Genomic DNA, 26,345 nt, shown 5'->3' on the forward strand with positions numbered 1-26,345 from the left:
GCGTGAGGTATTACAAGTAATCTAGAGATGATTTAAAAAGTATACAGAGGATGTGCATAGGTTGTATGCACATACACCATTTTTTTTTTTAATCAGGTGATACAAAATGAACATCTGTGGATTTTAGCATTCTAGGGAGGCCCTGGAAGCTCCAGGGCCCTGGATACCAAGGGACAACAGTATATGGGGCTCTCTTGTCCACCCTGGATACCAAGGGACAACAGTATATGGGGCTCTCTTGTCCACTGCACTCCAACTCCAGACGGCATCTTGTTATGCCACCACCCTCAGTACCTCACACCCAGTACACGATCCATAAGATGTTTGCATTCCTCCCTAGTGACCATCTTAATGTGAGGGGTTCTGGCAGGTTCTGACTGTTCTGGGCCATACTGTAATTTTCTATCTAGTATGAGAAACCCGAAGCAAGGATAAAAGGGGTCTTGGAGGATCTTTTCCTCCGGCCATGGCTGGTCCCATGGGAGCATTCTTGGCTAGGGAAGCTCGTCGTGCATTTGGTATAATCTAGGCTCTGCTGTTAACAGTAGCTCCCCTGGCAGCAGGCTGCAGGTTACAGCATGGACCTAAGGGTTCCTTTCCTGGGCTTTGTCCAATCATCCCCTGTAATGGACTTGTCAAATGCCTCTCTGCCAATGTTTTTGGATCAGCCTTGGACACTTTTTATGTGAGTATTCCCAGATGTTTTCCACACTTTTGATAGCCACCATTCATTCCTTCTTCACTCAGACTGGCTATTCACCCTCCTTTATTCACTGCTTGCTTCAGAAACATAAAGGCAGTCTGTACCAAACCCTTCTGTACACCACTGACCGCACCAATGATAAGGGCGGATGGTATCTAGCTGCATGTCATGTTTGAATGCATTCTCTACCGTGTAGCATCTGGCTGGCACTTGGGGCATCTAATCGTTTCTATCCTTGTTTTTCGTTTGAGTTCAAATAAGCTCGTGTTGCAATCTTTGTGATTTGGTGAAAGTACCTGTGTGGGAAACGTGCTGTCTCCTCAACTGACATGCATGCCCCATTCCAAAGTTTGTGGCCACAGCTAACGTTTGCACAACCTCAAGGGAAGAGCAAACATTGTGGTTGTGCACCCTTGGCTAACCTCCATTTATTCAAACCAGGTCAGTTTAAGTCTGGCCTTCTACTCCAGGTAAAGGGGTAGCGAGGCCGTGGCCGTGGCAATAGCTCCTCGGCATTTCTCCTAGCTGGTCTGGCTCTTCCACTGCAGTCACTCTCGGTACCCCCTCTACCTACAGGTGGCCCCTCTCTACAGTCATCCAACCTGAAAGGTACAGACTACTGGGCACTGGGCGAGATTAGTCATGTGGGTGGAGGGAGGAAGATGCATGGGGGAAGCGATTTTCCAAATCTACTCTTTCCCTGAGCTTGAGAGGTCCCCTCTAACATTACCCTTTGTCTCTTGTCGCAAAGTCTGGGCAGTTTCCACAGGGGCATCTTAGAGGCACACTCCTTTCCCAAGGTCTGCTGCAAGGAACCAAGTTACTGTAGGTCACATGCCTCGTATGATGGCTACCGAAGAAAAATACATGCTTAGAAAAAGTGACCAGTTTCCCTGCTTACCAAAGACCGACCACTATTATTAATACCACCATGATCTATAATTTAAAAAATCTATTAACAGGCATTTTTTCTTAAGAAAATTTCTTAAAAATTATTCTATGACTTGTATAAAATACCTCAGGGTTAGATCTAATTCTTGCTACTCTCAATGTAGCAATAGAAGTGAATAATCAGAATTTGAAAAAGACATACATATTAGCAAAGTACTGTTAAAAGATTTATTGCAGTAATACAATAAAAGTTTAGAAAACATTTGAATGACTCAAAATGGTTTAGAAGTTGCAAGAGCAAAGGGAAACTCCTGCAACGTGACACTGCGAGGAGATTCTCAGACACTGTAGTCTTTGAACAGCATGCCACCGAATGCTTTCCCAAGTGATACAGGGGTCCTTAAAGGAATCTGTCCACTGTACCCAATATAGTGACATACCGTCCCCCCTCAACTTACAGATGTGCAAAACTTATATTCCATTACAAAAAAAAAAAATGTCTTTAACAGACCATCTTAAGCAGCCTACTTGGTGCCTGTGGGTTTTTATTAGTATTACATTTTTTCAATAAATCATTTTAAAATGGAAAACATGACCAAGTTCTATGGCTTTTTGTTTAAAAAAAAATACCAGCTTCAATTTTTTAAAAAGCTGTTTACATATGGTTCTGGCACCTGCATGAAAGATTTTAATGAGCAGCAAAAAGAGTAGAAAAAAGTGGTTGAAATGTATATTTAAGAATATTTACAGGGTGGATCCAGTGCAAAATTAATGAAACCCAAAATATTTCAGCAGTGTAAGCCAGTATGTTGATGTTCTAAACCGCAGAAGGGTTTGATCACCTAACCCTACATAAAGTGCCTCTAGTTGATATTAACAACAAATATACCCTTATCCCTAAATTTCTCACATCCTTGTAAGTTTTGTTGAATTACTCTAAATGTGAGTTTGTGATCTCTGGATTCTATACTTAAGCTTCATCTAACATTCGGGGTTTTATAAGAAGCTTACTTGAGAAAGCCGTGACTACCGTGGATCTCTCAGCCGAAGCCACTCTCTACTTTCTCCCAAGCTTCCAACTCTGAGACTAAGCTCTTCCTTCTGAGGCTCTGAAGTACATAGACAACTCTTATCTCGTGAGATTAAGTTTATTTGGTATTTGTTCAAGTCTACCATATCCACTCTCTACGAACTCCAGAACTGGATGGTAAAATGCAAGCCCAGCAATCACGAAGCTGAGCATTTAAAGCAGGTACCAGCTGCATAAGAACCCACAAGGAGAAAAGCCTGTTTCCTCCCTAAGCAGAAAATTTATCGAGCCCAGGGAACTTGGACTCCTGGATAGGAATAAACTCTCCTCTTCTGCAACTCTACCCGAAACTATACCAAACACCAAATACCACCAATAGCAAAAGCTACATAGCACCTCGGACTTGGAGGCAAATATCAACTATAATAATTACGTGAGAAAAGCAGCTGGGGCATGGCAAACCTCTGAATGATTTATCTGAGGTGCTATCATGCTAATCACACCAAGAGGATAGGGTAATAAAGCCTGTTAGGAATTTCTCATAGGACTTTTTTTTAGTTTTTATATAAGATTTTTTGCAGTTATTAAAAATAAAACTACTTACATATTTGTACATAATGCCCCTCTCATTATAGTTTTCTTGTAAGATTGTCACTAAGAATGACAAGACACATTAGCTGAAAATGATCTCTTGGTGAGGGAAAATTCTTTACACCCGAGCTTTCCCCAGGATAGAGAAGAGTAGTGTCAGCTTTAGGGATCAGCTCTGCATTTCTGAGCAAAGGTCGTGTCTCCTCAGAGCAGCAAAGTCCTCTAGAAAACAAGCAGGATGGTGGTTTCCCCTGTAAACACCTGCCACCTACTAAATCCCTCAGAAAGAAACTGGACACTGTAAGAATGACTAGAGGCCACTTAATTAAAGTGGCTTTTCACCTGTGCCCAGGTAGGCATTTTTGCTTACATAAAGGAATGACTTTGATGACTTTCGCTCAGAGAAAATAAATTCAATTTCAAAATGCATAGTGTATATGGTAGGAATTCAATAACTTAGGTAAGAATGAGCAATTAATTCCCCGCAGAATACAAGAAAATAGTTAAAAAATCTCTAGGACATTATTGCAGCTAGGATTTCTTCCATTTATGGATGTGGTCCTAAAGAAAAAAAGACCTTAGTTTTCTTTGGTGTGTGGGGAGGAAAGGAAAACAGGAATGTCTGACGAACTACGACAGGGCAGCACAGATGAGATGTTTTAAACTACTCCCTCCCCCAGAAAGGGCCACCCCTCCCAAACAAAACCAAAATTCTTTCCCTAAAAACTAAAGATGACCAAATTGTGAAGAAATAAGATATTTCTAATTGCCTGCTGGTTCTCTGTCCAAAAAACAATGGCAGAACAACAAGCTCATGTTAAAGAATTTTTATCTTTAAGTCCTAATCATCATGAATCACTTCTTGTGATTCAATCAACCTCTAAAACTTCAAGTGTCAGGAACAGTCTCAGCATGACAAGGACCAACACACTGACCCGTGTATGGGGGGCCCTGTGGCCTGGGACCAGAAGGAACCTCAACACGACTGGCCACATGCACAGGTCCTCCTTCTGCCAACACTGGTCTGGGTAGGAGGACCTTTGACCCCTCTGTTCTATTAATTATCATAAGCATGTCGATCACTATCACAGGCCACTTGACAAATAGAAATGTTTATCACCCTGCTTAAAAAAAAAAAAAAAAAAAACCAAAACAACAGTTTAACTTCTTTTTGTTCCAGGCACTATCTTAACTAAACAGATATGGTTTACTAGAATGTAGTGAAAGAACTTTCTTGATGCAAATCTGGCATGTTTTGGTCCATGCTTGTTAACGGTGTCCAGTGTAAGCTTTAAACCAGGAGGTCACCGAGGCTGCTGCAGAGGAAATCATCCCACCTGCACTGCTGCTCGCGATGGGTGGAGAGGCCTGGCTGCTCTGGCTCTGGGAGACTTCCACGGGCTGGGAAGGGATGTCACAGAATCGGGGGCTTGGCAGGTTCTCCCAGTCCGTGCCCAGGTCAGTTTCCTCATCACTTATGTGCTCGTCTCCACTCTCATCTGATTCTCCGGCAACTCCAGGATCCACAAACTCCATAGACTCCTCAAGGTCTGCTCGCACTTCAAAGGGTCCCGACCTGTGTGCAGACAGTAGGGGACCTCTTTAGGACAACCACCATTCTCACAACCCGAGACAACATGCCTGTGCTGTCTTCCCCAAGACCCTCTACCTGCTGGGACAGAGGGGCACGTACGCACACACCATTTCCTAGGTCTGTACAGCACTTGCTGTTGATCTACAACTGAGACTTTCTTTACCCAAATAATAACCTCCATCCAAGTAATGAATAACATCATGATACCATGCTTTTCCTCAATTCACTCACTTTGTGAAGACCTGGGATGAGAGGAGGGAAAAGAAACCTCACACACCGAGATGGCTGGTCCAAGGCGGTCCAATGTATGATTCCCCGGTATTAAAAGGAAAACTATACAGATGTTCCCTGCCTCATGGAAGCCCCAAATTATTAAACTCGTAGGACTCAAGGAAGATAAATGATATGGTTGTATGCATATACGCAAAGATCCCTTGGATTGTTGTTAACACCAGGCTCCTGCATACACATTTCAAATAAAATATCATGACATAATTTTCTACAGACACATTTATTGCATAGGATGAGAAAGCTGTTTAGAATATACTCATCTGCCACAGTATATATTTCTGCACTGTGTTTCAGGGGAAAACTATTTTTATTTCCCAAAAGTCCCTCATGACACTCTCACTGCCAGGTCCAATAATCCTTCCTTAGGCCTCATCCTCTGTGCAGCTCCTCACACCACTCTGGGGACTGTGTCAGATGAAAGCTCACAGAGGCCTTGCTGCTGCTCCTCTGTCCCCTGTCAGATGCTCCCAGCTCCGCCTCAGGGGAGCCGGGCTGCGTCCTCCTCAGGCCCCGTGCCCTGCAGCCCACTGCAGGGTGGGGCCGCGGCACCCCCATCCCTGCTGCTGCCAAGATAAGCACATGGGGCCTCCATTCATGTAAGGGTTTTGCTGATAAATACTCTGGGGAAAACAGCAGAGGTCAACAAAAATAGACAGAAATGAGCAATACCCTAATCGTACAGCCTGCCAATTTAGTCTATAGTCCAACTTTTTTTTTTTTTTCTTTTTGAGACAGAGTCTCATTCTGTTGCCCAGGCTAGAGTGCAATGGTGTCGACCTAGCTCACAGCAACCTCAAACTCCTGGGCTCAAGCAATCTTACTACTGCCTCAGCCTCCCAAGTAGCTGGGACTATAGGCATGTGCCACTATGCCCGGCTAATTTTTTCTTTATATATATATTTTTAGTTGTCCAGCTAATTTCTATTTTTTTTTTTTTTTTTTTTGGTAGAGACGGGGGTCTCGCTCTTGCTCAGGCTGGTCTCGAACTCCTGAGCTCAAATGATCTGCCCGCCTCGGCCTCCCAGAGAGCTAGGATTACAGGCGTGAGCCACCATGCCCGGCGGTCCAGCATTCTTTACAGCCTTCGGAATGATAAAAGGCTAGCGCTGGCCTCCAAGGCACCTCACCAGAGCTGCACCATCTGACTCATTTTTTCCAGGGGCAAGTAGCCCTCATCCTTCCCAGCTGGAATAAAGCAATCACAGCTAACATTTACGTTCCAGGCATGGTTTTTAGGGCTTTACAAGTATTAATTAAATTGGAAGATGTGCTACAGGGTGTTCCCCTGGGTTTCCAGTGAACGACTTATATTTTCAAACAGGCCCTCAGACCAGAGGCTCCCAAGTTTACTAGACCCCCGCCCTGCCTACAAGTCATTATTCTGCAAGGCTGAACGGAGAATTGGGGGGTTCTCACCCACAATCTTCCTGTCTCCTCTTGGAACTTTCTCTGCCAGACAAGCTAATGACCACTGCAGCCAGCACCTTGGCGCCGAGTACCCCTTTTCTGTCTCCTTAAGGTTCTCCTTACACTTCATTGCTTTCCTCCCTTCCCTTTTTATTTCCCTTAGCAAGCAGTTCTACTCTAAAGCCATCTTTCCAGATGCCTCTCCTCCTAGCTCCACTCCTAAATGTCCTCTGGCCTGCCAACCCCTAACCCTCACACTCATCTTCTCAGGTATCTGGGGCTCAAAGCTTAAGCCAGCTGGGACTGCTGTCCTCCTCCCTCCTGCTCACACTCCATGTCTGGGGTCACTGGGCTACCTAGTATCACCAAATAAGCCCCCTTTCCATTCTCAGCGTGTCACCCTAGCCCAGGTCACCTCCCACCTGCCTCATCTGGCTGGAGGGCTGCCTCTTTCTCCCATGGCATTTGCCTATAAAAATGGCCACAAACAATGAAAATACCTTAGCTCCCTGCTTTAATACACACGAGGCTGATCCTGTCCTGTTCAGCGGTGTGGTCCAAGGGCCTCAGCACTTACTGCCCCATTAAGTGTCTGTCTCCCCCAGGCTTCCTCTCTGGCCCCAGTCAGCTTTCTACCACAGCTTCCTTCCTTCCTCCTAGCTCTGGGGGCTCGGCCTGTTTTGCCTTCCTCTTTGATGCTGCTTTGTCTACCCTTGGGGTCCTTCCAGATCCCCTCTTTAACAGTTTTCCCAGGAGCCTGGCAGGGGTGACATAAGGAGGAACGATACTTTCTCCAGGCAGAGCATTCCCCACTGGAAGCTGCGCTGGACTCCAGTTCTCTACTTAGAATCCCAGGGCTCAGAGTGCACTTGGCAATGCAGCAGGTGCGCAAATGAGTATTACAATGAAAAGCGAACAAACGGATGATTGCTAAAGTGGCCAGTTTGGAGCCACTTTGGTCCTAGGGAGCAACCTACGTTTCTGAGCAGCTCCAAGAGCAGGAGGAGAACCTGTGCAGAGGCCCGGATGTTTCTCCACTTGACACCTCCCACCCACCGCTTGGAGGTTAGAGAGCTACCACCTACCCGGCTCACCCGCCTGAGCCAGAGGCACGGCCCTCACAACTAACCGGCGAAAGAATTCTTTTTCATTTAATGTCTTCAGGGAACAACGATTATAAAGTCATTTTTCTGATTTTTACTTTAGCTGAATAATTAACATCTTTACTCAAAACCTGAAGCCAGAATACTCATTTTCTCATGATGCTGCAGGGAGTTATTCTATCAATTAAGGCAGCAAAATGATCTTTCTGGCTTTATAAAAGTCTCTTCACAATACATCTTATTTCAAAATACTATCTGAATGTATTAACACCAAGAGTGAACTCTTAATGTAAACCATGGACTTTGGGTGATACTGATGTGCTAACGCACACTGTCGTGGTAGAAACTGGATCAGATAAGAATCATCAATCTATATTAAATCCAGGGGGAAATTCTATTAAGAAGGCACCTGCATGGTGTGAAAGTGTCTCCCTCACAGACTGTTTACTAGTTGCAAAGAAGGGAAAATGCAGCAACTGGACAGCAGGAAAACTGGACAGCAGCTTGACTGGGTGATCAAGGTGACATCCCCAGTATGGGACAGATGGACACCGTGTGCCTCCAGATGTGCCGTCCAGGGGACACCCTCACTTAGGCGCTATTCCAGCCTAGAATGCACAGCCTGCATGTGATTGTGAAGAAACGTCACAGAAACCCCAAATCAAAGTTCTACTAAAAGGAGAGGAGGGGCCTGTGCTTTAAATAAAAAAAAAAAAAAATGTTAACATTGTAAAAGACAAAGTAGGCTGTGAAAATGTTCCAGATTTAAAGAGGGTTAAAGAAACATAGCAACTAAATGCAATACCTGACTCTAGAATGGGTCCTGTACTGGAGGGAAAATGCTCAAGCTCAGTGTCAGGTCCACCGACAAAACGTGAATATGGGCAGTAGGTTAAAGTACTGTGTCAGTGTTAAGTTGCTGATGTTATAATTGTACTCTAGTTAAGAAAATATTTTTAGGAAATACACACCAAAGTATTTAGGGGTCAAGAAACACAATGTGTGCAACTTCCCCTCACAGGGTTCAGGGAAAAAATGTACGTGTGTGTGTGTGTGTGCGTGTGTGCGCGCGCACGCATTTATGGACACACACACACACACACAGACTGCACAAATGATAAGTAAATGGGATAAAATATTGATAGGTGAATCTGGGTAAAAGGTATACAGATCTTTGTGTTATTTTTATTTTTTGTAATTTTTCTGTAAGTGTGAATTTATTTCACAGAAAAAGTTTAATCTTGGTTTCAGGATGGGATCCTCAGTTCTGCTGGTCTGAATGGAAACAGGAAGTCCCACCCAGGTTCCATTCATGATCATCTCTAAGCTTTAGATTCTGGTGGAGGCAGGTGTGACAAAGGGACTTTTGAAGCTCTGGCCATAAACTCGGATGCAACCGGAAGCCTAGCTGTGTGTGTATTTCTGTAGGGCAGAGCCCTGTAATGGAAGACCTGACTACAGGTATGCGCCACCATGCCCGGCTAATTTCTTCTATGTATTTTTAGTTGTCCAGCTAATTTGTTTCTATTTTTTTTTTTTTTTTAGTAGAGATGGGGTCTCACTCTTGCTCAGGCTGGTCTTGAACTCCTGACCTCAAGCGATCCCTCCCGCCCGCCTCAGCCTCCCAGAGTGCTAGGATTACAGGTGTGAGCCACCTCGCCCGACCTCTATTTTATTTATTTATTTTTTTTTAGAGATGGGGTTTAGCTCTGTTCCCCAGGCTGGAGTGCAGTGGCTATTCACAGGCATGATAATAGCTCACTGTAGCCTCCAACTCCTGGCCTCCAAGCGACCCTCCTGCCTTAGCCTCCAGAGTAGCTGGGACTACAGGCTTTTACCACGCCCAGCTGTTTTGCTTTATTCGTGAATGAGGCTGAAGACTTTTTCACTTGAATACTACTTTCATCCTTTGTGCCAACTGCCTGTTTGAATTATCTATTTTTCCACAAGGTTGTTGGTCTTTCCTTTATTGACTTGAAAAATTTTGTTCAATAGTCTAGATTTTAACCTATTGGCAGTTACAGAGGTTGTAAAATCCATCTACTGCTTGTCTTTTAACTTTGTTTATGGTATCTTTTTCCAGAGACATTTAAGGTTTCAAAATATGTAACTACTTTTCTTTATGGTTTTTGGGTTTTGGGGCTTGCTTGGGAATTTCCTTCCCACCCTATGATTATAAAACATTGTCCTTTCTCTAGGTTATTTTATAGTTTTTATTTTTTTTTCAAATAAGGTCTTTTATATCATCTGGAATTAATTTTTATATGTGAAATGTGGTATGAATCCAACTTTTTCCCCACATGAATACCTAACTGGCCCAACACTATTGAGCTATTATCTGATTCAAAATGCCACCCCTATCCTATTACATTCCTAGACATAGATGAGTCTGTTTCAGAACTACTCTCTTCCTCTAATTGCTCCACCTATTTGCATGCTAACAGCACCTGTCTTAATTACCTTCATACTACGTTTTTGAAAGGGACCAATCCCATCCCTCATTACATGAATACCTAACTGGCCCAACACTATTGAGCTATTATCTGATTCAAAATGCCACTCCTATCCTATTACATTCCTACACATACATGAGTCTGTTTCAGAACTACTCTCTTTCTCTGATTGCTCCACCTATTTGCATGCTAACGGCACCTGCCTTAATTACCTTCATACTATGTTTTTGAAAGGGACCAATCCCTTCCCTCATTATTCTTTTTTAAAAATTTCCTTGCAGATTATGCTTCTAGCTGAACGGAATCAGCTTGTCAAGGCTCCATGAAATAGGATAAGTTTTTCTTTTGGGAGAAGTGGCATTTTTGCAGCACGGAGCCTTCCCATCCTATAAAACCGTAAGGGTCTTCACTGCCTCGGGCCTTCTTTCATTCAGTCCCACTCCTCATATAGTGCATTCAAGAAGCTTCATAATTTTCTTTATATAGGTTTTACATATATTTTATTAGGATTATTGCTATATATTTATAGTTTTTGTTGCTCTAATAAAAAGGAAGATTTTTTCCATTACATTTTCTAACTGGTTGGTATTGGCATATGAGAGAAAGAAGCTGCTTTTGTATTTTCATCTTGTATCTAGTCACCAGACAGAACTATCATTTTTTCCATAAGTGATGAACTATCATTTCTAATAAATTAGTTTTCTTGGATATCCAGTTCAATAATTATATCATCTACAATAACGTCAACTTTGTTTCTTTGTTCTCAACACAAATATACCTTATTTCTTTTAAAAAATCATTTCCCTGACTAGGCCTCCATAGCCACATTAACATAGCTCCACTACTTTTATTGGCTCTGTGACCATTGCATGAGTTACTTGACCACACTAAGCTTCAGTTTCTCCGCTCTGTAAAGTAGGAAGGACATGATTCAAATCATGTAAAGTGGTTGGCCTAGTGTCAATAAATATTGGCTCAATAAATATTAGCCATTATTATTATTATTTTTTTTTTTGAGACAAAGTCTCACTCTGTTGCCCGGGCTAGAGTGCTGTGGCGTCAGCCTAGCTCACAGCAACCTCAAACTCCTGGGTTCAAGCAATCCTCCTGCCTCAGCCTCCCAAGTAGCTGGAACTACAGGCATGCACCACCATGCCCAGCTAATTTTTTACATATATATTTTTAGTTGTCCAGCTAATTTCTTTCTTTTTTTTTTTAGTGGAGACGGGGTCTCACTCTTGCTCAGGCTGGTCTCAAACTCCTGACCTTGAGCGATCCTCCCACCTCAGCCTCCCAGAGTGCTAGGATTATAGGCGTGAGCGACCAGCTCTTATTATTAAGGATAAATTTCCTGCTGTCGAGCCATTTACAGATAAGGTACAGAGAAGATGGTGAATAAACCCACAGAAATCAACCACTAAAACTGGGAGGGATTTCTAACACTCAGGTTTCTGTCACTCATGAACCAATGAATGGGATTAGGGTTCCAGTGTCAAAGCAAATGGATGACGGGGAAGAGACTCCCAAAAGAACTTTCCCACCACTTATTTTTCTCTGTGTTCTCTTTCAAAAGTGTATATACATTACCCATGTCCTATGTCCACAGAAATACATGGGCAGATTGCCAGGAGCAAGGAAAACAGGGTAAGCACCCAGAGCAGGGATGCTTGGATGGCACCAAAGCTGAGCCTCATATATTTCATGCTTTTATGGGGGGCTAAGAGAATAAAAAGATCCCACAGACCAGTCCTGGTTGGTGTTTTTTGTTGCCAACTTGTTTTTAAGCCAATGAGTTTAAACCCAGTTCATCCCATAAACCTCTAATACTCTTTACCTCCAACAAATGGTGACCAGATTAACTCAGTGATGAAAAGAAAATTGTGAAGAACTGTTATGAGGGGCAAGGAGCGAGTGGGAACAAAAGAAAATGCAAAGAAACAAGGCACACACTAGGCAGGGCTAAAGAAAAAAACAGATGTAGGTTCAAAGAAATGGCCTTTGGCCTTCAGGGAAACCACAAGAAGGCCCTACTCCAGCCACATTCGGGTTCTCCTATTGCATTTTCCATGTTAAAAATGTTCGATATTTTCTCTGAGAAATGATTACAAAAAGGACCATAAAATTTCAGATATGATTAGCCATTGTTTCCTTCTGTATGGAACCGTTTTATTTTTGTCCTTTGTGAGTTTGGGATTAGGGAAGAGGCCCCTGGTACTCTGCCAACAAGTACAACTCTACTTAAAAGTAGTCACAAAAACAACACTCAGAGGAAAGCAACAAATATCCTTCTTACCTGCCTAGGTGTTCGGAGTTTGGACTGACCAGGTACATTAGATTCCTGAGCGTGTGCAGTGGTTGTAACTGATCTAAATTTACATGCTAGAAAAAGCAAAGAATTGATTAATACTTCCGACTATGTCACAGATTAAAAATTAGTTCATAATACATTTTTCATACCTGGGAAAAACAAAGGTAAAGAATATTTGCATTCAATTTCTTCACTGCTCGAGTAAATTTCTGCTTGCTGAGGTTTTCCCCACAAAATTCACTGTAAAACAAACATAATTTATAAAGTGGATTTTTTGGCAGGAATTCTACGTTCAAATGTCCATTTACACTACATTTAGGCATAAAACATACCCTGTGTCCTTTGCCTCCTTAGTAAACTGCATTTATCAGAGACTTTCTAAGAACAAACTGCTGCCCTCATGGAGTACAATTTCACTGCATCTATACAAATTGCAAATGCATATGCCCTTTGATCAAGCAATTCTACTTCAGGAAATTAATTCTATACAAATATTTACACACTAGTGAAATGGAAAATGTACAAGGATTATTCCCTGAATTATCAACAAAGACTGGTAAGATCTTGGTACATTTATAGATAGGAAAACTTTGTAACTGCCCACTTTCATGCAGAATGACAGCTGAAGGATACAACGGCCCTGTGAGGTCCCACAAGATTTGCACCCCTACCTTCCTCTCTGCCCTCATTACTCTATCCAGGGCTTTGCACGTGCCATTCTCTTTGCCTGCAGCCTCTTTCCTTAGGGGTCCACACAGCTTGCTCCCTGCCCTCCCTCAGGTTCCCATGTGACCACATGCCCACCCACTCAAACACAGCAAGCCCCTGCGTGCCTCCACGATTCCTTCCTCTCACCCTGTTGCAATGTTCTCCACAGCACTTATCACGCCATCTGACATACTGCAGATTTATTACTTGTGCCCTCCATTAAAATGTAAGCTCCAAGAGGGTTTACGTTTTTGTCACCAGTATAGCCCCCAGTGCCTGGAATAGTGTCTGGTGCACAGAAAGCACCTCATAAATATTTGTTAGATAATTAAGAACGTAAAAGGAAAATGCAAAACACTGTGGTAAAGCATGCTACCATTTGTGATTGAATGGGGCATGGCGGCAGAGATAACATGCTTGTATTTGCTTGAAATGCAAGAATAACTAGAGAGTGATAGGAAGGTCTTGTCTTAGCAGGAACTGGGTAGATTGTATATCTTTACATTTTTTTTCTTTTCCAGTTTTAAACCACATGAGGTTTTTATTTTAAAAAAACAAAAAATTCAACTGTTACAATTTACCCAGTTCTTACACATGAGGATCAGCATTATTCCCCCTGAATATCTTGGTTTTCCCTTTTATATTCTCTACGGTCTTCTAGAGACTTCATAATTCTAAGATGAATTTGCACATAAGGCTTTTGAAATTAATCTCAATACTCCAATTAGACCTTCTCTGTCTTGGTAATACTTAAATTCTTGTTTTTGGTTTAATCAGAATAAATAAGAACACAACAGAATTGAGAGATCCACGATAAAGATATCACCACCTTCAGTTACTTGCCTGTTGCACAGCTTTTTGGGAAGATTTACATCAAGTATATGAGACAAAATGTTGACCAGCTGAGTCGCATAGCACAATGCAGCACTGATCGTGTACGCGGGGTTATTATGTTCCATGTCTGAAGTAAAACGACAATCACACACGAAACAACTTTAAATTCAACAAAAATAGTAATGAACCAAGATTTTATTGTTTACAATTTTATCATTATTGACAGTTAAAAGCTTTACTCCTTACTTAACAGAAGCTTCATGGCCAGACTTTATAAATGGTTCATCATTTATGTTTTTTTGCCGAGTAGAACATAACATAAACAAATGGGCCTAAACGGGCCCAGCACAAATGAAATTAAAGTCTGATCACTCAGATTTTATAATGTGGTTTCAGAACAATGAATGCCCAACTCAAATGTCACCTCCTCAGAGAGGCCTTTCCTGACTACCCATGGAGCAGTCATCCCTTCCTTAGTCCCCTCACCTGCCCCAGGAAGCCGCTGGTTCCTTTCAGAGAACCCCCACCCCCATGTAAGGTGGCTTCCATCATTTACTCATTTCCTGCCCTTCTCGGACTACAGCTGTCTTGGTCACCTTTGTACCACCAGCGCCCAGCAACATGCAAGACACAAAGCATGTGCTCACTAAGTATTTGCTGAATGACTAAAAGAACAATCATTCTCCAAAGAGGAACTGCAGGGGTATATTTCAATGTCCATTTAGGACTGCTAAAACAAATACATTACAAAGGTATACAAACAGGACTCAACAGGCTAAATATACTTCTTTATGTAGTGTCTTTTTATATAAACAAAGCAACATCAACCCCAAAAAGGTGAAACATGTAAAAAAAATGTTGCTTCTGTAAGCAACTTCAGAAAACAAAATGAAAAAAAAAAAAAAAACAAACAAAAAAAGGACAAAACAACAACAACAAAAAAAACCCCAGTAAAATAAAAAAAAGTTTTCAGTTCACCAAGTGATGAGATAAATATACAAAATGTGGTATATCCGTACAATGGAATATCATTCAGCCATTAAAGGGATGAGATATTGATATATGCTATAATGTGGATTAATCTTGAAAACAGCATGCTAAAGTGAAAGAAGCTGGACACATGTTCTATGATTCCTCTTACATGAGTTGTCCAGGGCAAGCAAATCTACGGAGACGGAGGGCAGATTAGGGGTTACCAGGAGCTAAGGGGAGGGGAGAATGGGGAGTGTGAACCTTCCATGCCAGGGAATTTGTTTGGGGTGATGAAAATGTTTTGGAACTACAGAGATGGCAGTTGTAGATGCTGTGAATATATTAAATGCCACTGAATTGTTCCTTTTAAAATTGTTAATTCTGTTATGTAAATTTTATCTCATGTAAACATATACATACGTATGTATGTAAGTTTTCAAAGAATATTTGCTTCTCACCAGGCCCCTGCGTCGTTTTCTTCTCTTCCACCCAATTGTAGTAGGCGGAGTAGTCCCCGTTGTTGGGGAGGCTAATCCAAGGCCCTGTAATGCTAATGCTGGTGTCTCCGTTGTGATCGTCACAGACCCATCGTCCTGAGAGGTAAGTCGTCCTCCGGGCTTCGGCAAGCTTGCTCACGGTGCTGGAGGTCATGGCATTGTCACTCTCTGAAGACACATCTGCAGGATCTCTAAAGGTCAAATGACATACATGGATTTCAAGAGCCCAAGCTTAGATCATGAAAGTTGCACACGAGCAGAGGAACTTAACTGGAACCTATATGGGTAAGATGCTGCTATCAGAGATGAAGATCAAACCAGCTGTGAGACAGTAGCGCCACGTGTGTGAGGAAGACGGCATCATGAGTGAGGGCGAGGTTCTCAAACTATGTGTCCTCAACACCCCTTTAAATACTTAAAACATTTTGAGGATCCCAAAGAACTTTTGTTTGTATGGGCTAGATTACTGATATTTACTGTTAGAAATTAAAACTCAGAAAAATTTCAATTACTGTCCAAAAAAAGAGCAGCTAGCTTAGCCCCCAACTCAATCACTCCATAGCTTTTCCTTGAGCCAACAACCATGGTACTTCAGTACGCAGCACAAGTGCTTTATGTGCTGCTCCCATTTCATCACACGGTACAGTCAGCCCACCACAGCCACAGGTTCCACATTTGTGGAGTCAACCAACTGCGGACTTGAAAATATTCGGCGAGGGGCGGGGGACGACAATAAAAACCATACAACAACAACAAAACAATTAAAACTATAGCTATTTACATAGCATTTACATTGTATTAGGTGTCATAACTAATCTAGAGATGATTCAAAGCAGGGACCAGTTTGATGGAAGACAATTTTTCCACGGACAAGGGCAGGGTGGGAGGGGTTGCTGAGTCAGTGATGCTGGCCAGTGATGGGGAGCGGCTGTAAATACAGGTGAAGCTTTGCTTGCCCCTGCTCACCTCCTGCTGTGCAGCCCCGCCCCGCCTCCCCTTCCCGAGTTTCATGGAAGACAATTTTTCCAATGCAAGGGTAGGGGGAGTTTAGAGAAATGCAAATGGACAAGAAATCTCAGTATAGGGATTACTTCAAAACCACCAGCTTTTTTTTTTTTAAAGAAAAAATTAATGGTATATATATTAAGTGAAGTATCCCAAGAATGGAAAAACAAGCATCACATGTACTCACCAGAAAATTGGTTTCCCTGAACATCACCTAAATACACATCTGGGAACAGACACCAATCGGATATCAGACTGAGGTGGGGGGTGGGGGAGGGGATGGGGGTATGCCTACACAATGAGTGCATTGCGCACCGTTTGGGGAATGGTAACACTTGAAGGTGCTGACTCGGGAAGGGGGGGTGGGGAAGGGAGGGATATATACCTACATGATGGGTGCAAAGCGCACTACCTGGGGAACAGACACACCTGGAGCTCTGACTTGGGGGGAAAGGTGGTACAGGAGCAACGTATGTAACCTGCAATTCTGTATCCCCCATAACAATAAGATGAAATTAAAAAAAAAAAAGTGATATAAGGTAATTTTAACTCAAAAAAAAAATTAATGGTATATAATAATATACACTAAGTAAAAGATTACAACAGCACAAGCATAGGAGAAAAGTTTTCTCCATGTTCTCCCTTCTAGTATATGTTTTCTTTTCAAAAAAATTTCAGCCTTCCAGAAAAGTTTCAAGAATTTTAAAGTTTTCTTGTATACACTTCTTGTAACTTCCCCAAATTATCAATTCAGGAACATACAATGATCAAAATCAGGTAATTAACACTGCTATAATACTATTAACTAATTTACAGACTTTATCCAACTATTTCCAATTGTCCTGCTAATCGCCTTTTTGAGGTTTAAGATCCAGTCCTAGACCACTCATTGCATTCAGCTGTGAGTCTCCTAAAATCTAGAACAGTGCCTTCATCTTTATCTACTGTGATGCATTTTAACACTGCTATCTTTGACCCATCAGAATTCAATTTGGCATAATGTTTCTGTTTGGCCAGCTTTCCCCTCTCTCCTCCCTCAAAGGTCTGGCCAGCTTTCTGGATAATCCAACTTTCCCCCATGGATCCAAAATGCCACCTTGAGGTCCTCTTTCTAAACTTTATAGTCTGCTCTGTTTTGAATCTGCCTTTTTATATTTCTATTTGCCAACTCTTACTAAGGACAAATTACTTAGAGTCAGAGAGTAAGTTTTCAAGCTGGAAGCAACAATCAGACTTGTAGGCTTTTAGGAAGTCAACTCTGGCAACAAACTAAAAGACAGACTGAAGTACAGGCAGGAAAGAATAGTTATAAAACTAGCAAGAGGCCACTACTGTCAGATTCCAGGGAAAGGTGCCGGAGAGCGAGAGCAGCCAGAAGAGATAGGAAAGCCCTCGACTAGAATAGCCTGATGGTTAGTGAGAGACTAAATGAACGCCTTTGATGGTAGTTTCCAAATCTGCTGATTAGCAGCAGCATCAGGGAAGTTTAAAAATACATAGGGTATCCATGCACCAGCGCCAAAGTCTAAACCACAGTATTCAGTGCTTGACAGCAGCTGACACAACAAATGACAGTTACCAGGAAGTCAACATGTAGTGCCCACCATCTGAGAGACCACAAGCACTAAGTGTTTTCTTTACATATTAGCTCATGATTTCTCTGTGAAGTAGGCATTTTTAAATTCCCATTTAACAGACAAGGAAACAAGACTTCTCAAAGTCAAGAACATGCCTCTTTCACACAACTAATAAACAGCCAGCTGGGATTGCAACTGACATCACTCCTCAGATGGTTCTTAATCAGGAGTGTGAGTCAGGCCCTCACCTGAAGCTCTGTGAGAGTCACAGGCCTGGGCCCCACCCCTCACCCTTGCTACCTCCCCAGCCCTGTGCAGTACAAACTGTTTGCTGAAGCACCGAAGACTTAAGTTTCATTACCAGGAAAACCAGTGACCCTGGAATGAGGCCCACTACATGGGCTGACATACTTTAAAAATAGTATTTGGAACTTGATCTGTTCCTAGAGTCAAAAGACTTGCTTACTGTACCTCACACCAGTCTTTACTTCCTCAATTGGAAAAATGACAGAGGTGAGCTCTAATATATGGGATCGCCGAAGATCTGCCAGACGCTCATAGTGACTTCTTAAGTCAATGGTTTTTTTTTCTACCAGGTCACCAAGTTTGCGATTATGTCTCTGAATCTTCTCCTTTTTCTCTTGGTGCCTTTGTGCTCGACTGTAGAGCTTCTGATTCTTTTCCTTGGTTTTGAGGAGGCCTTCGGAATCTAAAACAAATAAATCACACCCAACAATTATATCTGCAAATAGTTCCTGTGCACTGAGGAACCCCACCCCACAAGCATAAGGGTTTCCCCTGCAATTTAAACTGAACCTCAATGAAATCGACTAACATTCACTAAGTGGAAAATCTGAGAGTTTAGTTCAAGAAGATATTACACACAAAGCAAAGAGGACTCTGGATCTCTAAGGGTAATCCATCCATTAGTAAAAGGAGTCACTCAAGGACTATCAAGTTAAGTTTGGCACAGGAAGTACCTGACTTTCTTACAAGCACCAAAGAACAGTCATGTAGAGCAGGAAAGATATCTAATTTAAGTTTAAAAAAACTTACTGGTTATCTGATTTTCCTTATCAACCTCTTAGGTGTGCCTTGGGTTACAATCAGAGAACCCAGGGATAATCTCCCAGCAGGTGGCTACCTGGCAACTGAAGATGGGCAACAGAAATAGCCCCAGAGCTCTGAAAAGTCACAGCGCAATGCCGTGGCAATCAGCAGGATGGGAACACATATGCCCAGCATTTTAAGCGCTGCTGCAAGGGAAACAAAAGCATGGCTACACAATGAGGAGAGGAGATAGATATACACTCGTCCTGTTGGATTTAGGTCCTTTTTGTCATGGATCCCAAGTCCTGTTAGGGATGTTGGACTGTAGCTAAAAACTTCACTTGAGTAACAAAAGTAAGCTGTAAACTCTCAGATACTTAAAAGGCTTATACTAAAGTTTAAAACCAAGTTTACTATTTTTCCAGGAAAATCTGCTTTTGGTACACTTTAAGCTACTTTCCCTACTTTAAGATTACTTTTGACTTGTCCACTGCCGAATCAACGCCCTGATGGTCGATTCTGTTTGCTGTCCTACAATCTTTCTACCAAGGCCTTTCTTTTCATTCCCACTATCACAATCCTAGTTAATGCTCACCAAACCTCAGCCCATCTCCAGCTTGGCTCAACTTCAAGCCCTCTTTCACTTGCTCAATCTTTATAAACTCCAGCTAATGCTCAGCAAGTCCTCCGCTGCCCATCAAACAGACCAAACTCCTACACATCCACAGTGCCCTTCCACACACCCCTCAGTATAGCCATGCCCAACTACGACAGACTTCAAATCCCCTCCACAAGACGGAACCACTTAAATGTGTATGTGTAGATGGATGGATGCCGAGCCAGTCGTCATTCCCTAAATGCTCATCCCCATATGGTTGTTCAAATCAATGTCTCTCTAGGAATGCTCTCTAGCTGCCCCTATTTTCCCAAAAGTCCAAATTTTACTCATTCAGCAAGGCGTTCCCCTCCACAAATGCTCTGCAGACCTTTTTGTCCTTGGAACTCTATAGTAATGTGTTTGGACTACTCTGATGGCACACAGCTCTTAGTTCCTTACACTAGGTCCCGCTGAGGCCTGTCTCCTAACTAGGGTATAACAAGCACCTGATAACGTTTCTGGACCCAAACCACCCTCTTTTATTGAGGACCACTGAGCCTAGGTATTTAATTGCAGGCATTGCATTTCTTACAGTTTTGTTTCTCCTTAGATGCATCTCTTTACCACAGCTCAGTGTGAATGTGCAAAATATTCAGTCTCTTGGTTCTATCACATGCTTACTTTCTAGTGAGTTCATTCATTTTCATGATGTTCACTGACCTCTTTACAGGTTCTCAAATGACTCTATCTAGCCATGGTCCTGGGTCATACAGTGGTCAGTTTTGGGTGTTTGTTTTTTTTTTTGTTTTGTTTTTTAAGGATAGTTTCAAATTTAATATCATGACTCCTCATAGGTAGCAGGAAATCATCACAGTCACCCCATCTGTACCCAGAGAAGACTCAGCACTTGAGAGTCATCCTTCTCTCCCTGTCATGTCCCCCAAAACATTTGATGCTATTTCTGAAATCTAAACTTGCTTATCATGATAAGTAACTTGGACTACAGCACAGATCAACTCAACCCTGCAATTGCATATTACCTAACTTCCCTATTTATTCTGTATAATATATCTGTATCATACTGTATCATGTCTATCTGTATTATGAAACCTTAAATCAACAGATTCTAGAGAAATAATTCATCAGGCTCTACAATTTATAATTTGTGCCCTTTCCTGACTACATGTGATAATTCAACAATAACACAAAGACAGACTATTGGGTAGCAAGCTCTTAATTCATGGGCTTGAGTCCAACCATAGCTTCTGGAATCAATTAACGCCTTTAAAATGTTTGTAAAATTTTGTGAGCCTGGTCTAGAAAGTGGGAACAAGACTGCATTTACATTTCAAAGAGCAGTAGTTCCCAACCCTGGCAGGTCACCAGAACCACTAGTAGTGCTACTCAAAGTGTGCCCTGTGGATCGGGGCCCATCTGCAAACTGTTGCCAGCCATGAAAAGAGGAATACAGAAATGCAGAGTAAGCTTGTGGAAGCTTTTTTCTTCAATTTGACATTGCTGTAACATTGGGAGCCTAAGTCCAGGGGGGATCCCAGGATTCTCTCTCTAGATTTGAAAAGGGTCACCAGGTGACTCTGATGATTTGCTAGGGATGGAAACCACTGTTACAAGGCCCAGTGCTTTAAAGTCATGACTTTTATTTTCTGTGGTGGTGGTTTTTGTTTTGGGGGCTTAGGAATGTGTGTTTTAAAAAACTGATCAAATCTTTAAACTTGTTCATCAGAGAAATGTGCATGCTCAGTAAATTCAGCAATTTCAGGAGGTTCACGAATGCCTAGTGGCAAACCCCTGAACATCATGGGAGGATGGGGAAAGAGGGTGGAACCAATGTTAAGTGACAAGAGTAACAAGTTTCTATGCTGCTATTGAACCACAGCCTCTGGAGAATGGGTGCAAAGTCGGCTGTCTGTAGTTCTGTGCACCTTTCACCATGCTGCCCTGCTTCTCTAGCTTAGTAATCTCGCAAAACTCCACGCAAGCACTGTATTAGGACAGACATTCTCAAAGGAAGCTTTACACCATTACACACCACTATAAAATACCTCTTCTGAAAGCAATGAATAGGTAAGAAAGGGATTCATAAGGTACCACGGTGACTCATTCTGAACTTTAAACACTGATCTTCAGAAATACATGGAGTGTTTCTAAGGAGGCAGGATTTCTAAGAGGACTCTTATTTTGACAACCACTTATAATAAAGTATGAAGTGTACAAATACAATGTAAAATTAATACAGATTCAAATATGGAGACCTACATAAAGGGAAAAATGCCAACACCCTGTGCTTCTGGCATGAGCCACTAATTATTACAGTACCATGTTAGACTCCGAGCTTCCTGTTAGCTAAGGCAAATGGGACATACATTCCTTAACTTTTTTAACCAAGGAAAGTAGGAGTTTTTTAAGACCTCTACAATTGTGTTTGTATTTTAAAAATTTCTTATACAAATATTTTACAAGGAGAGAGGAAGGCAAGTAGTAAACTTCCCAAGCTGCTCTTGTCCCACCCCTTCACCTCTTTCTCTGACCCTCTAGTTTATTCATCCCATGAAATTCCACAGGAGCCCTTTATTAAGGCTAGAGGGAAGGGGGCAAATTACTTACTTTTCTTCATTTCTTCATTTCCTTTACATATTGTTTGTTTCAGCTGCTCAATCCTCATCTTGCAGGACATTATTTTCCATCTCTGAAAAAAGCATGCAATAAATATCACAAATGTTGATCTCTTACGATTAATATGATTATCTACCCGAGATCACAACTTATTTCAGGTATATCTTAGAAAACAAAATGAAGACTGACATTTTAGGAGGAAAAATGGATATACTACATGTGCTCTTAAAAAAATAAAAAATAAATAAAATAAAATAATAATGAACTGTCACCAAGTTGTCCCCCAAACAAATGTGTTGACAGATGCTCCCTTCATTAGGGAACAAAAGTATTAAGTGTTACTAATCAAATTCTTTATTTTCATATGTTGTATTTATTTTTCTCCAGGTTAATCATTAATTTTGCTTAAGGATGTTTATCATACAGAACTTTTAAATTTTTATGTAGCCTGTCAAAGTGCTTTCCCCTGTGGCTTATAAAAGGTTCTCCCTACCCCAAGATTACATAAATCCTCTCCCATATTTTCTTTTAATACTTTTATGATTTACTTTTTACATTTAATCATTAATCCATGTGGAATATTTGTGTGTAAGTAATTTTTACAAAAAAAGGATACTAGCCCATTGTTTTTGTATTTTTACATCAATATCAGACTTCATAATTATCCTTTATGACTCCATAATTAATTGCCTACATAATGTTTTTGGTATCTAGAGAAAATATTTGAGAAGGCCACACTACAAATATGTTTAAACAGAGGATGATCAAATAGTATCAAAAATAAGTTTAAACTCAAAATGACTTTTTAAGCTCTACCAACTTAAAAACATGTAGCCATAAGTATAAAGAATATTAAAATTTAAGTATTAATATTTATTACAACTTACCAGCTGATCTGTTATCCATTTTCCTTCCATAGCTTTTAACACTCTGTATGGAAAAGAGACAGAAAATAGGCTCTTAAAATAATAAAATGTTTTGAAGTTCAAAAATGCAAACAACTTTTAAAAATAAGTTCTCAGAAATGGCTTGAAATACCAATGTGGGACTTAGCATTTAAAGTGTTTTCCAAATTCCCTGTTCTCTGCAATTTTTTTCACCTCCTTCCTTTTTACACTAACACTGCCAAGAGCTCTTCTATAAATGTCCACAATAAATTTCTATAACAGCTCTAGCCTTTGTCCTCAATCAATAATTTCCATCAGTCATAATTAATGTTACAAAAAAAAAAAAAAAAGACTATCTAAAATACCATGATTAGTTCCCAGAGAAATGGCATAAGCCAGCATCTCTAAAAATTTATTCTATGGAATATAGTGTTCTATGGGAAAAAATAAAGTTTGTGTGATAGAGTGAGTTAGAGAAATCGCTGAGTTAAATTGAAACAGGTTTCTAATGCAGGGTATATCTTGGAAGATTTAACTGCTCATAAGGATGTCTGTCAGATCACTGCAGACTCTCTTGAGGAGCTCGAATTACACATTTTGGGGATCACTGGTATGAGTGCTCCATGGTTTGGGAAGGCTTTGCAAAAGAGATGACCCCTGGAGAGCCCTGAGAGACGGGCAGGTTATGTAGAGAAGAGGAAAACCACTGAGGTGGAAAGAAACTGTGAATGGAGGCACAGAGATGCAAACACTTGGAGTGTGTCTGGAGAACAATAACTGGATGAGTTTGGGGCAGAAGGTTCTATAGGACAATTCTCAAATCCAGAGTGTAAGAGATTCATCAGAGGTTCTTGTTAATAGCTCAGATTCCTGGACCTCACCCCAGACCTACTGAATCAGATTATCTAAGGATAGGATTCCAAGAATCTGCATTATTAACCATTCTCTTTAGTTAATGAATTCTGATATAGAAGATCTGCAGACCATACTTTGTAAAACACTGATACAGATAAAAGAAGAAAGGGAAATGGATGCAATAATGCCCTACAGGAGCCACCAGCACCAATTTAAATCTAATCAAGCCTACTGTCCCGGACCCATGTACCACAGATCAATTATCAGGGCCAGGGGTTTAATTCATCCACCCAAATATTGAGTGTCTACCGTGTACCAGGCACCAAGTCTGAGGCCAATATTTTCTAGAAACTTGATAATCTCTCCTGTTGTACTTCTCCCAGATGCACTCTTTTTCTACACTTTAAGAGACTGTATCCTAAATTCAGTAAGTTAGCAATCCATATATCTGTATACCACAGCTAGGAAATAAACCAAGTGGTAACTAGGTAACTTCCACAAATTAAAAGGTAAAGCAAAAACTCACTCTTTTTGAAATTCTTCTTGCTTGCTCTTAAGTCGGCTTAACCTTTCCTTCTTGTCAATAAACCTGTAAAAAAAAAAAAAAAAATTTCCACCCTTTATTTAAATGTTCAATTTTTTCAGTTCAATGAGACCATGCAAATTGCGGAGACCAATCAATCATGTCTGCAAATTCATGTGGAAACATCACTGTCCTAAAGTAAATACACATCTCTCAATGGGATGCACACAGTTTTAAAAAAAAAAAAACAAATGGTAAGCAGCTAAGTTCAAATCTTCAACTTGAGATCAATTTTAACCCTCTGTTGCTTTTCAATATGACCACATAAAGTTATAAATTCCCTTCTACACATCGCTTTGGCTACTTCCTAAGTTGTTTGGGGTTTGTTTTTTTTTTTTTTTTTTAAGACAGAGTCTCACTTTGTCACCCAGGCTAGAGTGCCATGGGTGTCAGCCTAGCTCACAGCAACCTCAAACTCCTGGGCTCAAGCAATCCTCCTGCCTCAGCCTCCCCAGTAGCTGGGACTACAGGCATGCGCCACCATGCCCGGCTAAGTTTTTCTATATATTTTCAGTTGTCCAGCTGCTTTCTTTCTATTTTTAGTAGAGACGGGGTCTCGCTCTTGCTCAGGCTGGTCTCGAACTCCTGACCTCAAGCAATCCTCCCACCTCAGCCTCCCAGAGTGCTAGGATTGCAGGCATGAGCCACCACGCCTAGCCCTTCCTAAGATTTTTGATATGGTATATTTTCATTTTCCTTTAGTTTGAAACTTTTAATTTTTTATAAGACTCCTTCTTTGACCCATAAATTATTTAGAAGTGTATCATTTAAGCTGGGCGTGGTGGCATGTTCCTGTATTCCCAGCCACTCGGGAGGCTGAGGCCGAGGATCACTGGAGCCCAGGAGTTCAAGGCTGCAGTGAGCTATGATGATGCCACTGAACTCCAGCCCGGGCAGAAGAGTGAGGCATTGTCTCTTATCAAAAAGTCCCAAAAGAATACATGTTGGCGTGGATGCGGAGAGACAGGAACACTCATACACTGCTGGTGGGCTGTAAACTAGTGCAACCCCTGTGGAAATCAATGTGGAGATACCTTAAACAGATTCAAGTAGACCTACCATTCGATCCAGCAATCCCATTATTGGGCATCTACCCAGAAGAACAAAAGTCATTCTATAAAAAAGACACCTGCACCCGAATGTTTATAGCAGCACAATTCACAATTGCAAAGATGTGGAAACAACCCAAATGCCCATCAATTCATGAATGGATTAGAAAATGTGGTATATGTATACCACGGAATATTACTCAGCTATTAGAAATAATGGCGATATGGCATCTCTTTGGTTCTCCTGGAGAGAGTTGGAACCCATTCTATTAAGTATCCCAAGAATGGAAAAATAAGCACCACATGTACTCACCAGCAAACTGATTTCCTTGAGTGCATATTTGGGAATAACACCAATTGGGTATCGGATAGAGGTGGGGGCTGGGGGGGAGGGATAGGTGTATACCTACTTGATGAGTGCGATGCGCACTGCCTGGGGAATGGACACGCTTGAAGTTCTGACTGGGGGGATGGGGGTGGGGGGAGGGGATGGGTGCATACCTACATGATGAGTGCGATGTGCACTGTCTAGGGAATGGACACGCTTGAAGCTCAGACTCGGGGGGATGAGGGGGGCATGGACAACATATATAACCTGAACTTTTGTACCCCCATAATGAGCTGAAATAAAAAAAAAAAAAGGAAAAAAAAAAGAAAAAAGTTTATTGTTTAATTTCTAGATATATGGGCTTTTCTAGGTAACTTATTGTCTTCTAATTTAATTC

General features: G+C 41.4%; 1 protein-coding gene across 1 annotated transcript in view; it reads right to left on the reverse strand.

Annotated features, from left to right (window-relative positions):
* Window positions 1–4,358: 4,358 nt before the first annotated feature.
* ATG14 (autophagy related 14) overlaps window positions 4,359–26,345 on the reverse strand; it is a 33,534-nt gene continuing 11,547 nt past the window's right edge. Inside the window, exons 2-10 of the mRNA XM_069464971.1 lie at window positions 24,515–24,577; window positions 23,134–23,176; window positions 22,238–22,319; window positions 18,436–18,673; window positions 15,344–15,573; window positions 13,923–14,040; window positions 12,521–12,611; window positions 12,357–12,442; window positions 4,359–4,791 (exon numbers count right to left, since the gene is read on the reverse strand). Coding sequence (XP_069321072.1) covers window positions 4,485–4,791; window positions 12,357–12,442; window positions 12,521–12,611; window positions 13,923–14,040; window positions 15,344–15,573; window positions 18,436–18,673; window positions 22,238–22,319; window positions 23,134–23,176; window positions 24,515–24,577 — 1,258 coding nt within the window. The 3' untranslated portion in view covers window positions 4,359–4,484. The remainder of the gene's footprint in view (window positions 4,792–12,356; window positions 12,443–12,520; window positions 12,612–13,922; window positions 14,041–15,343; window positions 15,574–18,435; window positions 18,674–22,237; window positions 22,320–23,133; window positions 23,177–24,514; window positions 24,578–26,345) is intronic.

Source organism: Eulemur rufifrons, chromosome 2, assembly GCF_041146395.1.
Source record: "Eulemur rufifrons isolate Redbay chromosome 2, OSU_ERuf_1, whole genome shotgun sequence".
Lineage (NCBI taxonomy): Eukaryota > Metazoa > Chordata > Mammalia > Primates > Lemuridae > Eulemur > Eulemur rufifrons.